Genomic DNA, 21,253 nt, shown 5'->3' with positions numbered 1-21,253 from the left:
AGAAGCAAGATCAAGAAGAAAATAGTGTAGACGAAGATACTCAAAATGACGTTAAAGAAGAATGGACTGAAGTCGTCAGTAAGAAAAAACCTAATAAACGTTTCAAAAATGTAGTGATTATCGGAAAACAAGAAAATCAGGGCGAGGTTGTACTCAGAACTGTACCTAAATACCAACAATTGCATGTTTATAGATTAGTACCGGAAACCACTACCAATGACTTGCAAGAATTTTTGAAACCTAATTTTCCCGAGGTGCTGTGTGATCAACTGTCAGCTAAACATCCGGAACAGTACTCATCTTTTAAGGTTTCCCTGTATTCCAATCATATTGCTGAAGCCATGAAGCCAGAAATATGGCCAAAGGGTGCCTGTGTAAGGAAGTTTTTTCAGATCAGGTTGAAGGACTCGCTAACGAAATAGTAAAAAAGTTCTCACCAACAGGACATAATTGCGACTCATTTAAGGTAGATGATAATATTTGTGATACAGATAAATTAAATATCTTTGTTATTAATATACAGTCACTTAGACCTAAATTGTTAGAGTTCGAATATCTTTTAGAGAAAGAAAAAGTTTCAGTGGCTGCTATTAGTGAGCACTGGCTAAAACACGACGAAATGGAAAGCCTTCATTATAAAAATTATCATGTAAAATCACATTTTTGTCGCTCGTCATGTGTTAATGGAGGTTCAATGATTATGTCTGAAAAACTACTTGACTGTTCGTCCATAAACTTAATTGTCAATCTATCAATAGAATGCCAGTGCGAAATTTCTGCTGTAAGATTAGTCAAAGTTAATATTGTATTAATAAACATCTACAGACCGCCTAAAGGTAATATTTGCCTTATGTTAGATGTATTAGCATCAGTTTTTACTAATATTAACACTTTAAGTGAAAATATTTTTTTAGTTGGTGACTTTAATGTTAAATTTAACAGCAATGATCCATTGGAGTCTCGTCTATGTGATCTTTTATTAAGCTATGGGTTAAAACCAACTGTTACTTTTCCAACTAGATTAAATAACTGTTTAGATAATATATTTACAAATGTCAACAAATCTTACTATACAATCACTAAAGTAGAATCTTTATCGTCTGACCATTGTGGTATCAAGTTAGCAATTAATTATCCAAGCATCAAAAATAATCTTAAATGTAATAATAATAATTGTTATAAAATTAGTCGCCCTATTAATGACGAAAGAAAATGTATCTTTTACAATCTTGTTAACGCGGTAGACTGGAGCTTTGTACAATCTCAGGACATGAACATAAATTCAAAATTTAGCTATTTCACCAACATCTTAACTGAACTAGCAGCTCTTGCTTTTCCTCAGAAAATAGTTAAAATTAACGGCACTCGTAGATCTCAAATAAAATGGTTTAACAGTGAACTGAAGCAGATTCGTGACCATTTACATTTTTTAACAGATTTGCATAAGTCTATAAATTCGGAAGAAACGAGGAAGGCAAGAAATATGCAACGTCAGTTATATCGCGATAAACTTAAATTAGCAAAAATAAGCTGTAATAGTCAATTCATTGATAATGCAAGCAATAAGCCTAAAGCGATGTGGCAAATAATTAATGAATCTGAATAATAAAAACTATCAAGGATATTATCATTACTCCTCTTACTAGGCTCATAAATTGTTGCATACGAGCCTCAGTGTTCCCTGATTGCTTAAAAACGGCTAGAATTATCCCCATACACAAAAAGGGTGACAGGAATGACCTGAACAACTACAGACCGATATCCATATTGCCTGTATTTTCCAAAATTTTTGAGAAAGTGTTGCATACGCAATTATATTCCTATTTTGAAAAAAATAATTTATTTTCGAATTTTCAATATGGATTTAGAAAGGAACGCAGCACTAAAAATGCTCTCCTTAAACTAGTCGAAACATTTAATAACTGTTTTGAAAATCGTGAGTTTGGAATTGCCAGCTTTCTGGACCTCAGTAAGGCTTTTGATTGCGTCCCCCATGGTATCTTACTCAACAAAATTCGTAAGTACAACATTAGTGATAATAGCTGTAATCTGATGGCATCATTTCTTGACAATCGCTATCAAATAGTATCATTGGGAAATTTAAATTCTAAATGTCTAAAAGTTCATCATGGTGTGCCACAAGGCTCCGTCCTCGGACCACTGTTGTTCTTAATTTATATCAACGATTTTCCTGCATTCATGCAAAGTCAAATTTTACTTTTTGCCGATGATACTACTTTGATTAATACAGGATCCACTGTTGATGCCACTATTGATCAATGGAAGATGACGCAATCAAAAGCCTGCAGATGGTTCAATGCAAACTGCTTGACCTTAAATCAAGATAAAACAGTCAATATGTCATTTTCATTAAAAAAATCGATATGTGATGAATTTAATAAATCAGTAAAATTTTTAGGTCTGCATATTGACAATACCCTCCAATGGAAAGATCACGAGGAACTAATTGCAAAAAAAATCAGTAAGGGTATATTTTTATTACGCAATCTATCTTGTAGAGTTCCAGCTGGTACACTACGTACTGCGTATTTTGCATTATGCCACACGCATATTTCGTATGGATTATTGGTTTGGGGTCATTCCTGCATTCGAAATAGAATTTTTAAAATCCAACGTAGAGCGATCAGGGTAATTGCAGGTCTCGGATATAGAGAAGACTGTCGACACCAGTTTGTTAAATTAAGTATTCTAACATTGCCAGCATTATATATTTATGAATGCTTAATATATGTAAAATATAATATTTCAAATTATAATATTAGTTCGGACATACACTCTTACAATACAAGACACAATTCCGACCTATGTCTCAAAAAGATACGTTTGTGTAAATCACAAACTGGTGTCGACTATTATGGAATTAAATTTTTCAATAAATTGCCTAAGAATGTGCAGTGTTTGCCGTTTAAAACTTTTAAAAATATATTAAAGAAATTTTTAATAGAGAAGGCATTTTATAACTTTGAGGAATACCTGTGCAACAAGTATGATTTTAGTTGTTATATTTAGTTTTATTATTTGTATTTTTTACATGTTCATTGTCTGACTTATGCAAAAACTATATGTTACAAGCATCAATAAAATATTCTATTCTATTCTATTCTATTCTTTCGCCCTTTTTCGTCCTTTTTCGTTCTTCTTGGTCCTTTTTCGTCTTTCTTGATCTTTTTTCGTCCTTTTCGTCCTTTTTCGTGCTTTCGGTCCTATTTCGTCCTTTGTCGTCCTTTGTCGTCCTTTGTCGTCCTTTTTAGTCGTTTTCGTCCTTTTTCGTCCTTTTCGTCCTTTTTCGCCCTTTTTCGTCCTTTTGGTCCTTTTTCTTCCTTCTTCGTCCTTTTCGTTCTTTTTCGTCTTTTTCGTCCTTTTTCGTTCTTTTCGGTCCTTTTTCGACCATTTTCGTTCTTGGTCCTTTTTCATTCTTGTCGTCCTTTTCGGCGTTTTTCGTCCTTTTTTGTCCTTTTTGGTCCTTTTTCGTCCTTATCGTTCTTTTTCGTTCTTTTTCGTCCTGTTCGGTCCTCTTTCGAATATTTTCGTCCTTCTTGGTTCTTTTTCGTCCTTTTTGTCTTTTTTCGTCCTTTTCGACCTTTTTCGTCATTTTTCGTCCTTTTTCGTCCTTTTTTGTGCCTTTTGTCCTTTTTCGATCTTTCCTGTCCTTTTTCGTCCTTCATCGTCCTCCTTGGTCTTTTTTCATCCTTCTCGTCCTTTTCGTCCTTTTTCGTCCTTCTTGGTTCTTTTTCGTCCTTTTCATAATTTTTGGTCATTTTCGTCCTTTTTCGACCATTTTCGTCCTTTTCGTCTATTTTCGTCCTTTTTGGTCCTTTTTCGTTCTTTATCATCCTTGTCGTCTTTTGTCGTCCTTCTTGGTCTTTTTTCGTCCTTTTTCGTTCTTATTGGTACTTTTTCGTCCTTTCTCGTCCTTCTTGATCTTTTTTCGTCCTTTTCGTCCTTTTTCGTGCTTTCCGTCCTATTTCGTCCTTTGTCGTCCTTTGTCGTCCTTTTTAGTCGTTTTCGTCCTTTTTCGTCCCTTTCGTCCTTTTTCGTCCTTTTCGTCCTTTTTCGCCCTTTTTCGTCCTTTTGGTCCTTTTTCTTCCTTCTTCGTCCTTTTCGTTCTTTTTCGTCTTTTTCGTCCTTTTTCGTTCTTTTCGGTCCTTTTTCATTCTTGTCGTCCTTTTCGGCGTTTTTCGTCCTTTTTTGTCCTTTTTGGTCCTTTTTCGTCCTTATCGTTCTTTTTCGTTCTTTTTCGTCTTGTTCGGTCCTCTTTCGAATATTTTCGTCCTTCTTGGTTCTTTTTCGTCCTTTTTGTCTTTTTTCGTCCTTTTCGACCTTCTTTGTCATTTTTCGTCCTTTTTCGTCCTTTTTTGTGCCTTTTGTCCTCTTTCGATCTTTCCTGTCCTTTTTCGTCCTTCATCGTCCTCCTTGGTCCTTTTTCATCCTTCTCGTCCTTTTCGTCCTTTTTCGTCCTTCTTGGTTCTTTTCCGTCCTTTTCATAATTTTTGGTCATTTTCGTCCTTTTTCGACCATTTTCGTCCTTCTTTGTCCTTTTTCATTCTTCTCGTCGTTTTCGTCCAATTCGTCCTTTTCCGTCCTTTTTCGTCCTTTTCGTCTATTTTCGTCCTTTTTAGTCCTTTTTCGTTCTTTATCATCCTTGTCGTCTTTTGTCGTCCTTCTTGGTCTTTTTTCGTTCTTCTTGGTCCTTTTTCGTCCGTCTTGGTCCTTTTTCGTCCTTTTCCTCCTTTTTCGTCCTTCTTGGTATTTTTTCGTCCTTTTTCGTCGTTTTCGTCCATTTTCGTCCTTCTTGGTCCTTTTTCGTGCTTTTCGTCCTTTGTCGTCCTGTTTAGTCATTTCCGTCCTTTTTCGTCCTTTTCGTCCTTTTTCGTCCTTTGTCGTCTTTTTTCGTTATTTTCGTCCTTTTTCGTCCTTCTTGGTCCTTTTTCGTCCTTTTCGTACTTTTCCTCCTTTTCGTCCTTTTCCGTCCTTTTTCGTTCTTTTCCTCTTTTTCGTCTTGTTTCGTCCTTTTCGTCCTTTTTCGTCGTTTATGGTCCTTCTTGGTCCTTTTTCGTCCTTGTCGTCCTTTTTCGTCGTTTATGGTCCTTCTTGGTCTTTTTTCGTCCTTTTCGTCCTTCGTCCTTTTCGTCCTTTTGGTCTTTCGTTTTTTTTGGTTTCAAGAAATCAAGACTTTAAAAATCAAATTAATTATCCGAGGATCCAAGGATCCAAAGTTCCAACAATTCAAGACCTGAAGCATCCATGAATCCAGGAAATCAACACGACAAAAATTCAAGAATTCAAGAAATGAACAATCTAAGAGTTCAAGACCTAAAGATTTCAAAGATCAAATAAATAATTTGATAATTCAGGAATTTAAAAATCCAATAAATCAGTTGTTTAAGAATACAGAATGAATAAACAAGAGTGAAAAAGAAGAAAGGAAGAAGATAGAAAGAAGAAAGAAGGAGTAACGGAAGAAAAGTAAGGAGGGAGAAGAAAGAAGAAAAGAGAAAAGATAAAGGGATGAAAGATAAAATCAACACTCCAAAAATTCAAGAATTTAAGAAATGAATATTCCAAGAGTTCAAGAATTCCAGATTTCAATAATCAAAGAATTGCAGTAATTTGGTTTGCGAAATTCGGCACAGACAAATTTATGAGAAAGTTTATCTTCAAATCCACTTACAAACCCTTCCACTGAACATAATCCATAAGCGAAAAGATGCATGTAGTGATAAACGAAGCTGCCAATCTGCCCGAGACGAAGCCGAGGGTTATTGTATTTTTTTTGCAGAACAGTTTTTTTTGGTCTGAATAAATCCTAAAATTCAACTTATTTCATATATTCAGGCGATTCAGGAGAAATAGTGACAGTTTTTCCAGAAATGAGTCCGAAAATAATTTGTTGAAATCGAAATCTATAAAAAAAATTTTTAGCCAATTTTAGAAAAAATAATAGGGTAGGTAATTAGAATCGAGAACAAGTTGCCTATAATTGTGATTTTGAAACAAAACTGTTGCCTTCCCTGACGAAAGCACCACGAGCCGCTACTGGTACAGTAGTGGTTTAAAAATTTTGGCTCCAAAAATCCGCTTAACCTAACCTCAAAATAAAAAAATAAATAAATTTCACCGAGTCGGCGCCGTTTTAGCAATAAATTTTATTACAATTCAATTGATACATTTGTAATTATTGCAGGTAAAGTAAAAACTGTCGAAAAGTCCATGTTGTGGCTAAACTAATGATTATAACGTTGCCAATGCGAAAGACCACCCTGACAACAAATGAACACTTTATTCAGAAATTCACTAATGAAACCAATTGCAAGCGACTATTTACATACGATAGGCACTAGTATATCTTGAAGTAGTTAACCAAAACTGAACAAAAAACATTTAGGCCAACCAACAATCAAAGAAAGTATACAGTCAACAATCTGTTTTTTTTCGCTCCATTAAATGCATTTTTCACACAACAATCATACAAATTTACACAAAACTATACATCCTCCTTAATTTTACGTTATTTATGCTTTAACTGTACATTAGAAACTTAAATTTACCTAAAAACCAACACATCTCGACTACTCAACATTTTAATAAGTAAGTACGTTTTTAAAAAATAAATAAATTTTGATTCTTTTTAGTGAAATTCTTTAAACTTTAGCTTTCAACTTATCTAAATCACATGATTACACGTCTAAACCGGTTCATTCCCCGTTGACCTCATCGTAGTGCGCGAACTTCAAAAACACCTGTTCCAACGTGGTTTGGCTGAAGCTGTACTCCTCGATGTCCAACTCCGTTTTAGCTGAAACAGTGACTCGTGTATTTGGATTGGTGTCACCCGAAAATTACCTTTCTCCAGCTGCATGAAACAGTTAGCTAAAGAAGGAACACTTTGTTGTGGAACACTGAAGACGAGCCTGTCGGCGAAGCTCTCCTGCAGGGTGGCGTCGTGGAACAGCCCACTGACGAACTCCCGGAGTTCGCTGGGTCGATCGCCCGAAGTAGACGTAGGCGTTCGGTCGCCACCTCGCAACTTCATCTCCAGAGTGTACCCTGCTCCGTAGAGGTTCTTCAGGTGCTGGGTGGACCCCAGACACCTCAGTTCGCCCTTGACCATGATCCCGACGCGCGAACACAGCGCGTCGGCCTCCTCCATGGAGTGCGTGGTCAAGATAGCCCCTCTGGAACCCTGAAAACTGGCCAGGATGGTGTCCCACAGGAACCGCTTGCTGCGAGGGTCCATCCCGGTGCTGGGTTCGTCCAACAGGACCACCTTCGGGTTGCCGACCATCGCCATGGCGAACGAGAGCTTGCGCCGGGTTCCCCCGGAGCACTGCTGGGCTTGCTTATCCGCGTGCTCGTGGATCTGCAGCCCCGACAGGTACAAGTTGACGATCTTCGGGATATCCCCGAACGGGACTCCTACAACACAATTTTAGACCGCATAGACCCCGATTTGGCGGATTTTACCTCGGATGGCGGCGTAGCACTCCAGGTGCTCCCGCACGGTGATGTTCTTCCAGAGGGCGTCGTGCTGGGGGCAGTACCCCAGGAGCTGGAAGGCGTCGTTCATGTTCGAGGTGATGTTTTCGCCGCCGATTTGGACGCGGCCTCTGGTGGGGGCCTCCTCGGCCGTGATTATCTTCATGGTGGTGGTTTTGCCGGCGCCGTTGTGGCCCAGGAGGCCGAAGACCTCGCCGGCGTCCACGGCTAAGGAGAGGCTCTTCACGGCGATTTTCGAGGTGATGGGTTCTTCGTCGTGCTTGCAGCAGCACTCGCACTTGATCTCGCTCTTGGTGTACTCTTTGTGGAGGTTCTGGACCATGACCACGGGCGGGTTCACCACGTAGCAGTCCATCAGGTTCTTCACCTTCTGGCGCTCGCCTTTCACGTCTTGGTCCTCGTTCTCGCCGATGTCGCTTAGTTCGTTGATGTCTTCGGTGGCTTCGTCCACGTCGCGTTTCTGCAAAAAAATAACGTCGAGTTTTTTTTTCTCAATTTTTTATTTTTTGTTTAGTCAGTTTTTCAAGTTCTCGATTTATATTTTTCATTTTCACGCTGCCTATTCAGTTTTTCAAAATTTTAATCTTTTGACTTTTCAGTTTTTAGATTTTTCAAAATACATATACTTTTACGTATTTTCATTTCTGAATTTTCAATTTTAGAATTTTGCGATTTTAAAATTTTTTTTGTTCAAAAAGTGAAAGATTTTAAAAATCATAATTATATTTTGTACTATTGCGCAATAAATTCTATCTAAATCTAATTATTATTACATATTTGAAATGAAAACTAGAAAAATTGCAAATCCAAAAATTGAAAACCGAAAATTGAAAAATCCAAAATTTCAAAAATTTCGCATTGAACATAAGAATTATAAAATCGGAAGTTGTAACCCGAAAATTTGTAGATATCAAAAATTAACGTATCGAAAAACTGAAAAATTTTAAAAAATTAAAAATTTAAAAATCCAGTAATTGAAAAATGGAAAAATTCTAAAATCAAGAAATGCAAATTCTAAAAATTTAAACATCTGTAAGTTGGAAAATCAAAAAATGAAAAATTTAAAAATGAAAAACTCGAGAATGCATATGGTAGATTTGGGGAAACAAAAAAAAATGAAAAATTGAAAAATCAAAGAATCGAAATTTTGAAACAATTTTAATTGAAAAAAAAAATATATAAAAAAATTGAAACGAAAAATTGCAATTCAAATATTTGAAGAAATGAAAAATTGAAGAATCGAAAAATTAAAAATTAAAAATTGAAAATTGAAGAAACAAAAAAGTTGAAAAATCGCGATTGGATAAATTGAAGAAAGAAAAAACTGACCAAATGAAAAATTTTAATATCATTACTACATATCGAAAATGAGGACTAGAAAAATTTGAAACTAAAAATTGAAAAATCCAAAAACTCAAAAATTTCGAATTAAAAAAAGAAAAATTATAAGAGCGAAACATTAAAAAAATAAAAACCGAAACGAAAAATTGTAAATCGAAAATTTGAAGAAATGAAAAATAAAAAACCGAAACACTGAAAATCGAATAATTAAAAAAATCAAGAAAATAACGAAAAAGACAAATTAAAAATTGGAAAACTGTAAATCGAAATTTGAAAGATCCAAAAACTGAAAAATTTCTAATTAAAAAAATTTAAAATCAGAAGAATGAAAAAACGAAAAACTGAAAAAAATTAAAACCCGAAACGAAAAATTGCAAATGGAAAACTTGAAGAAATGAAAAATAAAAAATCAAAAATACAAGTACTTATAAAATTGGAACACTGAAAATCGAATAAGTGAACAAATCAAAAAAATAAAAATCGCAACAAAAAAATTGAAAATTAAAAATTGAAAACCCGAGAAACTCAAATCGAAAAATTGCAAAATCTAAAAATTGAAAATTAGAAGTTGGAAAAGTAAAAAACTTGAAACTCGAAAACTGAAAATTTCAAACTAAAAGTTGAAGAAACTAAAAACTGAAAAATCATGAAAATGAAAAATCTTAAGTAGAAAAAACCAAAAATTAAAAAATCCGAAAGTTGAAAAATAGAAAAATGGAAGAGGAAAAGCTGCAAATCGAAAAACTGAAAAATTTCGAATTAAAAAAAATTATTATAAAATCAAAACACTGAAAAACCCAAAAAATTGAAAAAATAAAAAATCAAAACGAAAAGTTGCAATCGAAAATTTGAAGAAATGAAAAAGAAAAAGTCTAAAAATTGAAAAACTGAAAATTGGAAATACAAAACAATGATAAAATTGAAACAGTGAAAATCGAATAACTGAAAAAATCAAGAAAATAAAACCAGAAAGGAAAACTTGAAAAATTAAAAATTGAAAGCTCGAGAAATTCAAATCGAAAAATTGCAAAATATAAAAATTGAAAAATTTAGTTGGAAAAGTGAAAAACTAAAAATTCAAACTCGGAGATTCGAAAATTTGCAAATCGGAAAATTTTAAAAATCCAAAAACTGAAAAATTTCGAATCAGAAAAATTGAAAAATTTAGACGTTGGAAAAGTGAAAAACTAAAAATTTAAACTTGGGTACTCGAAAATTTGCAAATCGAAAAATTTTAACAAACCAAAAACTGAAAAATTTCGAATAAAAAAAAAGTGTATATAATCAGAACACTGAAAAACCGAAAAATTGAAAAACTAAAAAAAAATAAAAAACAAACGAAAAATTGCAAATCGAAAATTTGGAAAAGTGCAAAATAAAAAATCGAAAAATTGAAAAATAAAAAATAAAAAAAAAATTAAATCTGAAAGTTGAAAAATCGAAAAATGGAAAACCGAAAATCTGCAAATCGAAAAATTTGAAAAATCCAAAAACCGAAAAATTTCGAATTAAAAAAGAATAATTATAAAATCAGAACATAATTTCATTCATTCAATAATAATAAACAAAAAGCCAAACGAAAAATTGCAGATCGAAAATTTGAACAAATGAAAAATAAAAAATCGAAAAATTGAATAAAAAAATTTCACATTGAAACACTGAAATTCGAATAATTGAAAAAATCAAGGAAGTAAAAACCGAAACAAAAACTAGAAAAATTAAAATTTGAAAACTCGAGAAAATCGAAAAACTGCAAAATCTAAAAACTGAAAAATTTGCAAGTTGGATAAGTGAAAAACTAAAAATTTAAACTTGAGAACTCGAAAAATTGTAAATCAAAAAACTGAAGAACCGAAATATTTCAAACTAAAAATTGAAAAATTCAAAAACTACAAATCGAAAAAATGAAAATTCCTAAGACTGACTGAAATTAAAAAAAAATTAAACAGTGAAAAACCGAAAAAGTGAAAAAATAGGAAATAAAGTATCGAATTGAAAAATAAAAAATCGAAAAATTGAAAATACAAAAGTATATAAAATTGAATAACTGAAAAAACTGAAACAAAAAATTGAAAAAAAAAATTGAAAACTCGATAAACTCATTTGAAAATTTGCAAAACCAAAAAATTGGAAAATTAACTAAAAATTTAAACCTGAAAACTCGAAAAATCGCAAAATCGAAAAACTGAGGAACTGAAAAATTTCAGACGAAAAATTGAAGAAAGAAATTAAAAATTGAAAAATCATGAAACGGAAAAATCTAAAATACAAAAAACCAACAATTAAAAAATCTGAAAGTTGAAAAATCGAAAAATTGAAAAATCAAAAAACTGAAAAATTTCGAATTAAAAAAAAAATAAAATCAGAACAGTAAAAAATCGAAAAATTGAAAAAATAAAAAAACAGAAAACTGACACAAAAAAGTGCAAATCGAAAATTTGAAGAAATGCGAAATAAAAAATTAAAAAATTGGAAATGCAAAAAAATATAAAATTGAAACACGGAAAACCGAATAATTGAAAAAATCAAGAAAATAAAAGCCGAAAGGGAAAATTGAAAAATTAAAATTTAAGTTTGAAAACTCAAAAAATTGCAAATCGAAAAACTGAAGAACTGAAAAATTTAAAACTAAGAATTTAAAAATCTTGAAACTGAAAAATCTAAAATAGAAAAAACGAAAAAGCGAAAAAACCGAAAGTTGAAAAGTCAAAAAATGCAAATCCGAAAAACTGCAAATCGAAAAAAATTTTGAAGTTGGAAAAGTGAAAAACTAAAAATGAAAATTCATGAAATTGAAAAATTTAAAATAGAGAAAACGAAAAACTAAAAAACCGGAAAATTTAAAAAATCAAAAATCAAAACGAAAAATTGCAAATCGAAAATTTGAAGAAATAAAAAAGAAAAAATCAAAAAATTGAAAAACTGAAAATCGAATAATTGAAAAAATCAAGAAAATAAAAACCGTAACGAAAACTTGAAAAATTAAAAATTGAAATATTTAGAAGTTGGAAAAGTGAAAAACTAAAAATTTAAACTTGGAACCTCGAAAATTTGCAAATCGAAAAATTTGAAAAATCCAAAAACCGAAAAATTTCAAATTAAAAAAATATATATAAAATTAGAACATTGAAAAACCGAAGAATTGAAAAATAAAAAAATAATAAAACACCGAAACAAAAATTGCAAATCGAAAATTTGAAAAAGTGCAAAATAAAAATCGAAAAATTGAAAAATTAAAAATACAAAAAATATATAAAATTGAAACTCTGAAAATCCAATAATAATTTAAAAAATCAAGTAAGTAAAAACCGAAACAAAAAATAGAAAAATTAAAAATTGAAAAATTTGCAAGTTGGAAAAATGGAAAAAAAAATTGGAAAATCAAAAAAGTGTAAATCGAAAAATTGAAGTGAACTGAAATATTTCAAACTAAAAATCGAAAAATCATTAAACTAAAACATCTAACATAGAGAAACCAAAAAATTAAAAAATCTGAAATTTGGAAAATCAAAAAATGGAAAATTGAAAAACTGAAAAATCCAAAGACTGAAAAATTCCAACTTAAAAAAATATATAAAATCAGAACAGTGAAAAACCGAAAAATTAAAAAAATAAAAGATAAAGTATCGAAACGAAAAATTTGAAGAATTGAAAAATAAAAAATCCAAAAATTGAAAAATTAAAAATACAAAAAATTATAAAATTGAAACACTGAAAATCGAATAACTGAAAATATCAAGAAAATAAAAACCGAAACGAAAAATCAAAAATTGAAAACTCGAGAAACTCAATTGAAAATTTGCAAAACCGAAAAATTTAGAAGTTGGAAAAGTAAAAATTTAAACCTGAAAACTCGAAAAATTACAAAGCGAAAAACTGAGGAGCTGAAAAATTTCAAACTAAAAATTGAAGAAGGAAACTAAAAATTGAAAAATCATGAAACGGAAAAATCTAAAATACAAATAACGAACAATTAAAAAATCTGAAAGTTGAAAACTTGGAAAATGAAAAACCGAAAAACAGCAAACCGAAAAATTGAAAAATCCAAAAACTGAAAAATTTCGAATTAAAAAAAAACAAAATCGGAACACAGAAAAACCGAAGAATTGAAAAAATAAAAAATAGAAAACCGAAACAAAAAAGTGGAAATCGAAAATACAAAAAATATAAAATTGAAACACTGAAAATCGAATAATTGAAAAAATCAAGAAAATAAAAACCAAAACAGAAAATTGAAAAATTAAAAATTTAAGTTTGAAAACTCGAAAAATTGCAAAACGAAAAACTGAAGAACTGAAAAATTTAAGACTAAAAATTGAAAAATCGTGAAACTGAAAAATCCAAAGCGAAAAAACCGAAAGTTGAAAAGTCAAAAAATGTAAATCCGAAAAAATTGAAAAATATGAAAAATCCAAAAACTAAAAGAATTTTGAGTTAAAAAGGAAAATTATAACATCACAACACTAAAAAACTGAGAAATCGAAAAAATATAAATCGAAACAATAATTGTAAATCTAAAATTTGAAGAAATGAAAAATAAAAAATCGGAAAATTGAAAATACAAAGAAATTATAAAACTGAAATACTGAAAATCGATAATTGAAAAAATCAAAAAAATAAAAACTGCAACGAAAAATTGAAAAATTATAAATGAGAGGAAAATTTGAATTTGGAAAAGTGAAAAACTAATAATTTAAACTTGAAAATTCGTAAAATTGAAGAAATGAAAAATTTCAAACTAAAAATTGAAAAATCATGAAACTGAAACATCTAACATAGAGAAACCAAAAAATTAAAAAATCTGAAATTTGGAAAATCAAAAAATGGAAAATTGAAAAACTGAAAAATCCAAAGACTGAAAAATTCCAACTTAAAAAAATATATAAAATCAGAACAGTGAAAACCCGAAAAATTAAAAAAATAAAAGATAAAGTATCGAAACGAAAAATTTGAAGAATTGAAAAATAAAAATCCAAAAATTGAAAAATTAAAAATACAAAAAATTATAAAATTGAAACACTGAAAATCGAATAACTGAAAAAATCAAGAAAATAAAAACCGAAACGAAAATCAAAAATAGACTACGAATTGAAAAATTGGAAAATCCAAAAACTGAAAAATTTCGAATTAAAAAAGAAATTATAAAATCAAAACAGTGAAAAACCGAAAAACTGAAAAAAATAAAAAACCGAAACGAAAAATTGAAAATCGAACATTTGAAGAAATGAAAAATAAAAAATCGAAAATTTGAAAAATTGAAAATTGAAAATCCGAGAAACTCAAATCGAAAAACTGCAAAACCTAAAAATTGAAAAATTTAGAAGTTGGAAAAATTTCAAACTAAAAACTTAAACTTGAAAACTCGAAAATTGCAAATCGAAAAATTGAAGAACTAAAACATTTCAAACTAAAAATTGAAAATTAAAAACTGAAAAATCTAAAATAGAAAAAACGAAAAATTAAAAACCTGAAAGTTGAAAAATCAAAAAATTTGAAAAATCCAAAAACTGAAAAATTTCGAATTAAAAAAAAAAATTAAATCAGAACACTGAAAAACCGAAAAACTGAAAACAAAGAAAATGAAAAATTGAAGAATTGAGAATTTTACCCCACTGGTTTTTACTTTATAGAAATTATCAGAAACCAATTCGCAAAATTTGTTTTTAATTTTTCAAAAAAATGAAAAAACAGTATTTTTTAGGTTGCACTTGAGTAGCGAGGGAAGTTCTGTTGCAATAACCTCGACAAACTCATATCGTATTTTGATCCTTGGAAAAGGATTAGTCCATGGGATATATTCGTGCAAGGAATCGAGGGGTGGGTGGGCGGGCAGCTGTTACTTACCATTAACTTGAAGGCGTCTCGAACCCTTCCTCCACTCTTGCGTATATCCAGTATCAGCAGCATGAAGAACCAAAACGGGATGTTGACGACGATCCCGACCAGCATGACCACGATCTCATCAGTCATATAGTCCATCAGTGTGAGAGTATTGCACGTGGAGTTGACTTTACACATCATATAAACCCTCTGTATATAGTAGATGATAGCGTACGGTATATACATCGCATTCAGAATGGAAAAAAGTATATGCAGAACCAACGCCGCTTTCCCTCCAATCCGCAGCATATCCAACATACTCACAAGAAAAAACGGGATGCAGCCGAGGAACGTAGCGATATTGGGTAAAATAGACTGGGCGGAGTCGGTCTTGTCGAAAATGTAACTAACACAGGTACTAAAAAGAATGGACGAAGGGCAGTAGAGGAACGTGAGTGTCCCAAGCGTGACCAAAGCCGGCCACCCTTTGAACGCCGGGATATCGAACAACAGGATAATCAGGATCAAAGCGGCGCAAATTAGGACCATGAGGGCCGCTAGCACGACGAAGTAGGTGATGAAGTACATGCAGAAGGACAACCCGTTGACGCGCAGCTGGTTCTTGGCTTTGATTTCCCGGTCGTAGACCATATCGATGGCGAGACTCACGGGGACTAGGACGAAGATCATCCCCATGAAGGTGCTAGCGGAGAAGACTCCTAGGTTGAACTCTTCGGGCTGCGAGGTTTGTTGGAATGGTAACGAAATGACCTCGATGGGTTCCCATTGACCTTTTAAGATTCGCTCTGGACTCATCAATCGATAGAGACCGTTACTGATAAGGTTGATGATAATGGGTAGACTATGCTGGGCTGTGTCGTTATAGATAACCGTCACGCTACTGCCATAATTCTCGTTACTGAACACGTTGACGTTTAAAGCCGCCATGTGGGGCGACATGTCCAACAAGAGGGAGAAGTTTCCGTCGTATGGGTCTATCCTTTTCACACCCACTTGTCTCAGTTGGTCGTACAAGTCGTCTAAGTTTTCGTCGGACCCATTGTGGATGGCGAATGTCGTTTGATCCCCATACGTGGTACCATTTAAGCCCAATGGGGTCAACTTAACCTCAATTGTTTGCATGCTGTTCAAATAGAGCACGGTGGCTGCCAACCCTAGTGGTAGCACGATCATGAAATAGAGCTTCTGGAGGTCGCGGATCAACCGCAACACTCTTAGTCTTAGTAGGGCTACCAGTGTCTGAAAAACATTGGGGTGACACTCGATTTTTTCCAGCCCGATTCCAGTGATCGGGGATTTGGTTTCGCTGATGATTTCGAGACCTCCGATTTGAGTGGCATCGCCGCCCCCTTTGCCATCCTGCGCCGCCGCATTGTTGCCTTCGTTTTGCAACGACTGGTAACTAGTACTCTTGCTTTGGAGGCTCAAACTGCGACTGAGAGCCCGATTTCGTACCATCTTCTTCGACAGGTTGTCCATGGTACCTTCGGTTTCTTCGTCGCGCTCCAGGTGCAGGAACACCTCTTCGAGGGTAGTCATCGACACTCCGTAGCTCGAAATCCCCAACTTGCTCGACTTGTTGTTGATTTCTTGCTCAATAGCGGAGAACAAAGAGGCGAAGTTGTCGACCGCGTTATGAGGGAGGATGAAACTGAGCTCGCGACCATGGCGACGAGCCTTTTCGGCTTTAGGGACGTGCGAGGTCACCAGACGCGTGATGGCATGCTCCCGACAAATCCCGTCAAGCACTAGGGTCAAGTGGTACCCAATCCCGAATTTGTTCTTAAGGAAAAGGGAGCTGCCGCAGCAGCGGATGCTCCCTCGGGACACCACAGCCTTGCGATCAGCTACACAAAACAAACTCGGGTTAGCTTTGTCACCTTCAGGACGTCCAAACCCACCTAGAATATCCGCCTCGTCCATGAAATGCGTCGTCAATAAAATTACCTTCCCGTGACGTCGGTTCTGGAGCACCGACCACATGTGGCGTCTCGAATAGGGATCAACACCTGCTGTGGGTTCGTCTAGAATGATGATCTTGGGGTCCCCGATCACGGCTATCCCGATTGAGAGCTTGCGCTTTTGTCCACCACTCAAGTGTTTAGCAGACGCGTTAGCCTTCTCAGTCAGGTCAATGTCCCTCAACGTCTTCATAACCTCGAATTCGCGCAGGTTTGCCGGAATTCCCTGAAAAACACCTTCACAGGACTTTAATCCAACTAACGCGACTTACCTTGACCGCGGCGAAGAACTCTAGGTGCTCCTTGGGGGTCAAATTGTCAAACAAAATGTCATGTTGTGGACAAACCCCGGTCATTCTTCTGATTTCGTCCATGTCGTTAGGGTCTCTGACGTCGTACCCGAAAATGTACGCTGTACCCGACGTGGGGGCTGTCAGCCCCGTCAAAATGTTAAACAGCGTGGTTTTACCAGCCCCATTGTGCCCCAAAATCGCCGTAATCTGTCCTTCGTATATCGTCAAGTTGATTCCATTGATGGCTTTGATTTCGGGCTTGCGACAATGCTGTAATAACACTTCCATGACTAAAAACTCTTCCAAATGAGTAAATACTTACGTGAAAACTCTTAAACATGTCGACGATTCGGATGGCCTCTCGCCCTTTCATTTCCCTCGAGACGGGTTCCACGTCGCCGTTGTTGTCTTCGCCGGTGGTTAAAGACCCAACTGAGCCCCCATTCGCTAGCGGTATCTATAACCAACGCTTAGAGTGTGACTAAACGCAGTTGGGGCTTACCCTCTGGACTGGCTTCTTCGAGCACCAGAACGAAGGTTTGAAGCAGAAAAAGGGCGATCTTTTGATGCCGTGTTCACTTGGTATGACGCAGTCGAGGTAGTAGGCCAGGAGTCCGTAGATGACTAAGTCGAGGGCCATCATGATCAGGCTGCCGCCGAATGGCATTCCGGGGCCGGACCATAAGTTGTCGAAGTTGACTCCTTCGCCCTTTAGTTCCATGACTAAAGCCTGTATGGTGTGTTATTATTGGTGGTTTGCTGGAGGCAATAACTTACTTTGTCCATGGCTAGGGCGAACCCCGACGAGCTTATCAGAGACACGATCCAGAAGGCCACCGAGCTGGATCCGTCCACGAACACTTGGATGAAGTAGAAGAGGCTCATGATGTTGACGGCGAAGTTGCCCAAGATCCCGGCGGTCTAAACAAAAATGTGGGAGGTGTAGAGGGGTTACTGAGAAGCGGGGTTGGGGGTGTGTCAATTCAGGCTTATTTTGTGATTGACCACCCAGAAGGTTTGGCATCTTTAAAAAAGAGTCAGTTGGGACCCCCGAGAAGGTTTAATTAACATTTAAAAAAAAAGTCAGTTGGGACCCCCGAGAAGGCTTAATTAACATTTTTAAAAAAGTCAGTTGGGACCCCCGAGAAGGTTTAATTAACATTGTTAAAAAAAGTCAGTTGGGACCCCCGAGAAGGTTTAATTAACATTTTTAAAAAAGTCAGTTGGGACCCCCGAGAAGGTTTAATTAACGTAACAAGGACTGAAAAATCTAAAATAGAAAAAACCAAAAATTAAAAAATTGAAAGTTAAAAATCGAAAAATGGAAAACCGAAAGACTCCAAATCGAAGAACTGAAAAATCCAAAAACTGAAAAATTTCGAATTAAGAAAAAATATATCAAATCAGAACACCGAAAAATCGAAAAATAAAAAAAAATATAAAACCAAAATCAAAAATTTGAAGAAATGAAAAATAAAATCGAATAATTAAAAAATCAAGAAAAAACACAAAATAAAAAAAATATATAAAATCAAAACACTGAAAAACCGAAAAATTGAAAAAAATAAAAAACTTAAAATTAGAATAAAAAATGGAAAAATTGATAAATTGAAAACGAAAAAATCAAGAAAATAAAGACTGAAAAGAAAAATCGAAAAATTAAAAATTCCAACTCGAGAAACTCAAATTGAAAAATTGCAAAATTTCAAAATTGAAAAATTTAGAAGTTGGAAAAGTGAAAAACTAAAAATTGAAACGTGAAAATTCGAAAAATTGCAAATGGAATCAGGAAAATAAAACCTGAAACGAAAAATTGAAAAATTAAAAGTTGAAAGTCGAGAAACTCAACTGAAAATTTGCAAAATCGAAAGTATGGAAAATTTAGAAGTGAAAAACTCAAAATTTAAACCTGAAAACACAAAAAATTATTGTAAATCGTAAAATGAAGAATTGAAAAATCTAAAATAAAAAAAACGAAAAATTAAAAAATCTAAAAGTTGAAAAATTGAAAAATGGAAAATCGAAAAACTGCAAATCGAAAAATTTGAAACATCCAAAGACTGAAAAATTTAAAATTAAAAAAATGTATATATAAAATCAACACTGACAAAAGAATAATTAAAAAACAGTAAAAATCCGAAACATTAAAAAAAAAGACATATGGCGCCCCCGATAATGTTTTACATTTTTAAAAAAAGTCAATTGGGACCCTCGAGGTTTAAAATTCTTAAAAAAGTCAGTTGGGGCGTCCGAGAAGGTTTAATTAACATTGTTAAAAAAAGTCAGTTGGGACCCTCGAGAAGGTTTAATTAACATTGTTAAAAAAGAGTCAGTTGGGATCCCTGAGAAGGTTTAATTAACATTTTTAAAAAAAGTCAGTTGGGACCCTCGAGAAGGTTTAATTAACATTGTTAAAAAAGAGTCAGTTGGGACCCCCGAGAAGGTTTAATTAACATTGTTTAAAAAAGTCAATTGGGATCCCCGAGAAGGTTTAATTAAGATTGTTAAAAAAAGTCAGTTGGGACCCCTGAGAAGGTTTAATTAACATTGTTAAAAAAAGTCAATTGGGACCCATGAGAAGGTTTAATTAACATTTTTAAAAAAAGTCAGTTGGGACCCCCGAGAAGGTTTAATTAACATTGTTAAAAAAGAGTCAGTTGGGATCCCTGAGAAGGTTTAATTAACATTGTTAAAAAAAGTCAGTCGGGACCCTCGAGAAGGTTTAATATTCTTAAAAAAAGACAGTTGGGACGCCTGAGAAGGTTTAAAATTCTTAAAAAAAATCAGTTGCCCCCCCGAAAGGGTTTAATTAACATTGTTAAAAAAAGTCAGATGGGACCCCCGAGAAGGTTTAATTAACATTTTTAAAAAAGTCAGTTAGGACCCCATAGAAGATTCAATTAACATTGTTAAAAAAAAGTCAGTTGGGACCCCCGCGAAGGTTTAATTAACATTTTTAAAAAAGAGTCAGTTGGGATCCCTGAGAAGATTTAATTAACATTTTTAAAAAAAGGCAGTTGGGACCCCTGAGAAGGTTTAATTAACACTGTTAAAAAAGTCAGTTGGGACCTCCGAGAAAGTTTAATTAACATTTTTAAAAAAGTCAGTTGGGACCCCCTAGAAGGTTAAATTAACATTGTTAAAAAAAGTCAGTTGGGACCTCCGCGAAGGTTTAATTAACATTTTCAAAAAAAGTCAGTTGCGACCCTGGATAAGGTTTATTATTCTTAAAAAAAGTCAGTTGGGACCCCCGAGAAAGTTTAATTAACATTTTTAATAAAAGTCAGTTGGGACCCTCGAGAAGGTTTAATATTCATAAAAAAAGTCAGTTGGGACCCCCGACAAGGTTTAATTAACATTGTTAAAAAAAGTCAGTTGGGACCCCTGAGAAGGTTTAATTAACATTTAAAAAAAAAGTCAATTGGGACCCTCGAGAAGGTTTAATATTCTTAAAAAAAGACAGTTGGGACGCCTGAGAAGGTTCACAATTCTTAAAAAAAATCAGTTGCCCCCCCGAAAGGGTTAATTAACATTGTTAAAAAAAGTCAGATGGGATCCTGGAGAAGGTGTAATATTCTTAAAAAAAGTCAGTTAGGACCCCTAGAAGATTTAATTAACATTTTTAAAAAAGAGTCAGTTGGGATCCCTGAGAAGGTTTAATTAACATTTTTAAAAAAAGTCAGTTGGGACCCCCGAGAAGGTTTAATTAACACTGTTAAAAAAGTCAGTAGGGACCCCCGAGAAAGTTTAATTAAATTTTTTAAAAAACTCAGTTGGGACCCTCGAGAAGGTTTAATTAACATTTTTAAAAAAAGTCAGTTGGGACCCTCGAGAAGGTTTAATATTCTTAAAAAAAAGACAGTTGGGACCCCTGAGTAGGTTTAATTAACATTGTTAAAAAAGAGTCAGTTGGGACCCCTGAGAAGGTTTAACTAACATTTAAAAAAAAAAGTCAATTGGGACTCCCTAGAAGGTTTAATTAACATTGTTAAAAAAAGTCAGTTGGGACTCCGACAAGGTTTCACGTTCTTAAAAAAACACATTTGGCGCCCCCGAGGTTTTACATTTTAAAAAAAGTCAGTAGGGACCGCGAAGAAGGTTTAACATTCTTAAAAAAAGACAGTTGGGAACTCCGAGGTTTTAACATTCTTAAAAAAAGTCAGTTGGGACCCCTGAGAAGGTTTCACGTTCTTAAAAAAACACATTTGGCGCCCCCGAGAAGGTTTTACATGCTTAAAAAGACAGTTTGGACCCCCGAGAAGGTTTAACATTGTTAAAGAAAGTCAGTTGGGACCCCCG

General features: G+C 33.9%; 2 protein-coding genes and 1 long non-coding RNA gene across 4 annotated transcripts in view; 1 reads left to right on the top strand and 2 right to left on the bottom strand.

Moving 5' to 3' along the window:
• Positions 1-590: 590 nt before the first annotated feature.
• On the bottom strand, positions 591-3,854 carry LOC135140314 (uncharacterized). Its single transcript, XM_064070806.1, has 3 exons — positions 3,602-3,854; positions 660-776; positions 591-604 (listed from the first exon to the last, which is right to left on the bottom strand). Exons 1-3 carry the CDS (start codon positions 3,852-3,854, stop codon positions 591-593), a joined length of 384 nt encoding a protein of 127 aa, XP_063926876.1.
• Positions 3,855-6,152: 2,298 nt separating this feature from the next.
• The window catches only part of LOC135140633 (cholesterol transporter ABCA5-like), a 72,071-nt gene continuing 56,970 nt past the window's right edge, over positions 6,153-21,253 (bottom strand). For both annotated transcript variants that reach the window (XM_064071269.1, XM_064071270.1), the window contains exons 6-14: positions 17,732-17,875; positions 17,457-17,684; positions 17,277-17,411; positions 16,934-17,224; positions 16,602-16,887; positions 14,704-16,547; positions 7,486-7,978; positions 6,865-7,437; positions 6,153-6,817 (exon numbers count right to left, since the gene is read on the bottom strand). In XM_064071269.1, coding sequence (XP_063927339.1) covers positions 6,717-6,817; positions 6,865-7,437; positions 7,486-7,978; positions 14,704-16,547; positions 16,602-16,887; positions 16,934-17,224; positions 17,277-17,411; positions 17,457-17,684; positions 17,732-17,875 — 4,095 coding nt within the window. In that variant the 3' untranslated portion in view covers positions 6,153-6,716. The remainder of the gene's footprint in view (positions 6,818-6,864; positions 7,438-7,485; positions 7,979-14,703; positions 16,548-16,601; positions 16,888-16,933; positions 17,225-17,276; positions 17,412-17,456; positions 17,685-17,731; positions 17,876-21,253) is intronic.
• Positions 20,279-20,956, top strand: LOC135140641 (uncharacterized). Its single transcript, XR_010282271.1, has 3 exons — positions 20,279-20,324; positions 20,586-20,654; positions 20,928-20,956. It is a non-coding gene; the product is annotated as an uncharacterized LOC135140641 (long non-coding RNA).

The sequence above is a fragment of the Zophobas morio genome, unplaced genomic scaffold, assembly GCF_036711695.1.
Source record: "Zophobas morio isolate AGI-343-1 ecotype UQ-CSIRO unplaced genomic scaffold, CSIRO_AGI_Zmor_V1 ptg000040l, whole genome shotgun sequence".
Taxonomy (NCBI): Eukaryota; Metazoa; Arthropoda; class Insecta; order Coleoptera; family Tenebrionidae; genus Zophobas; species Zophobas morio.
This window is presented reverse-complemented; position numbering and strand designations above follow the sequence as displayed.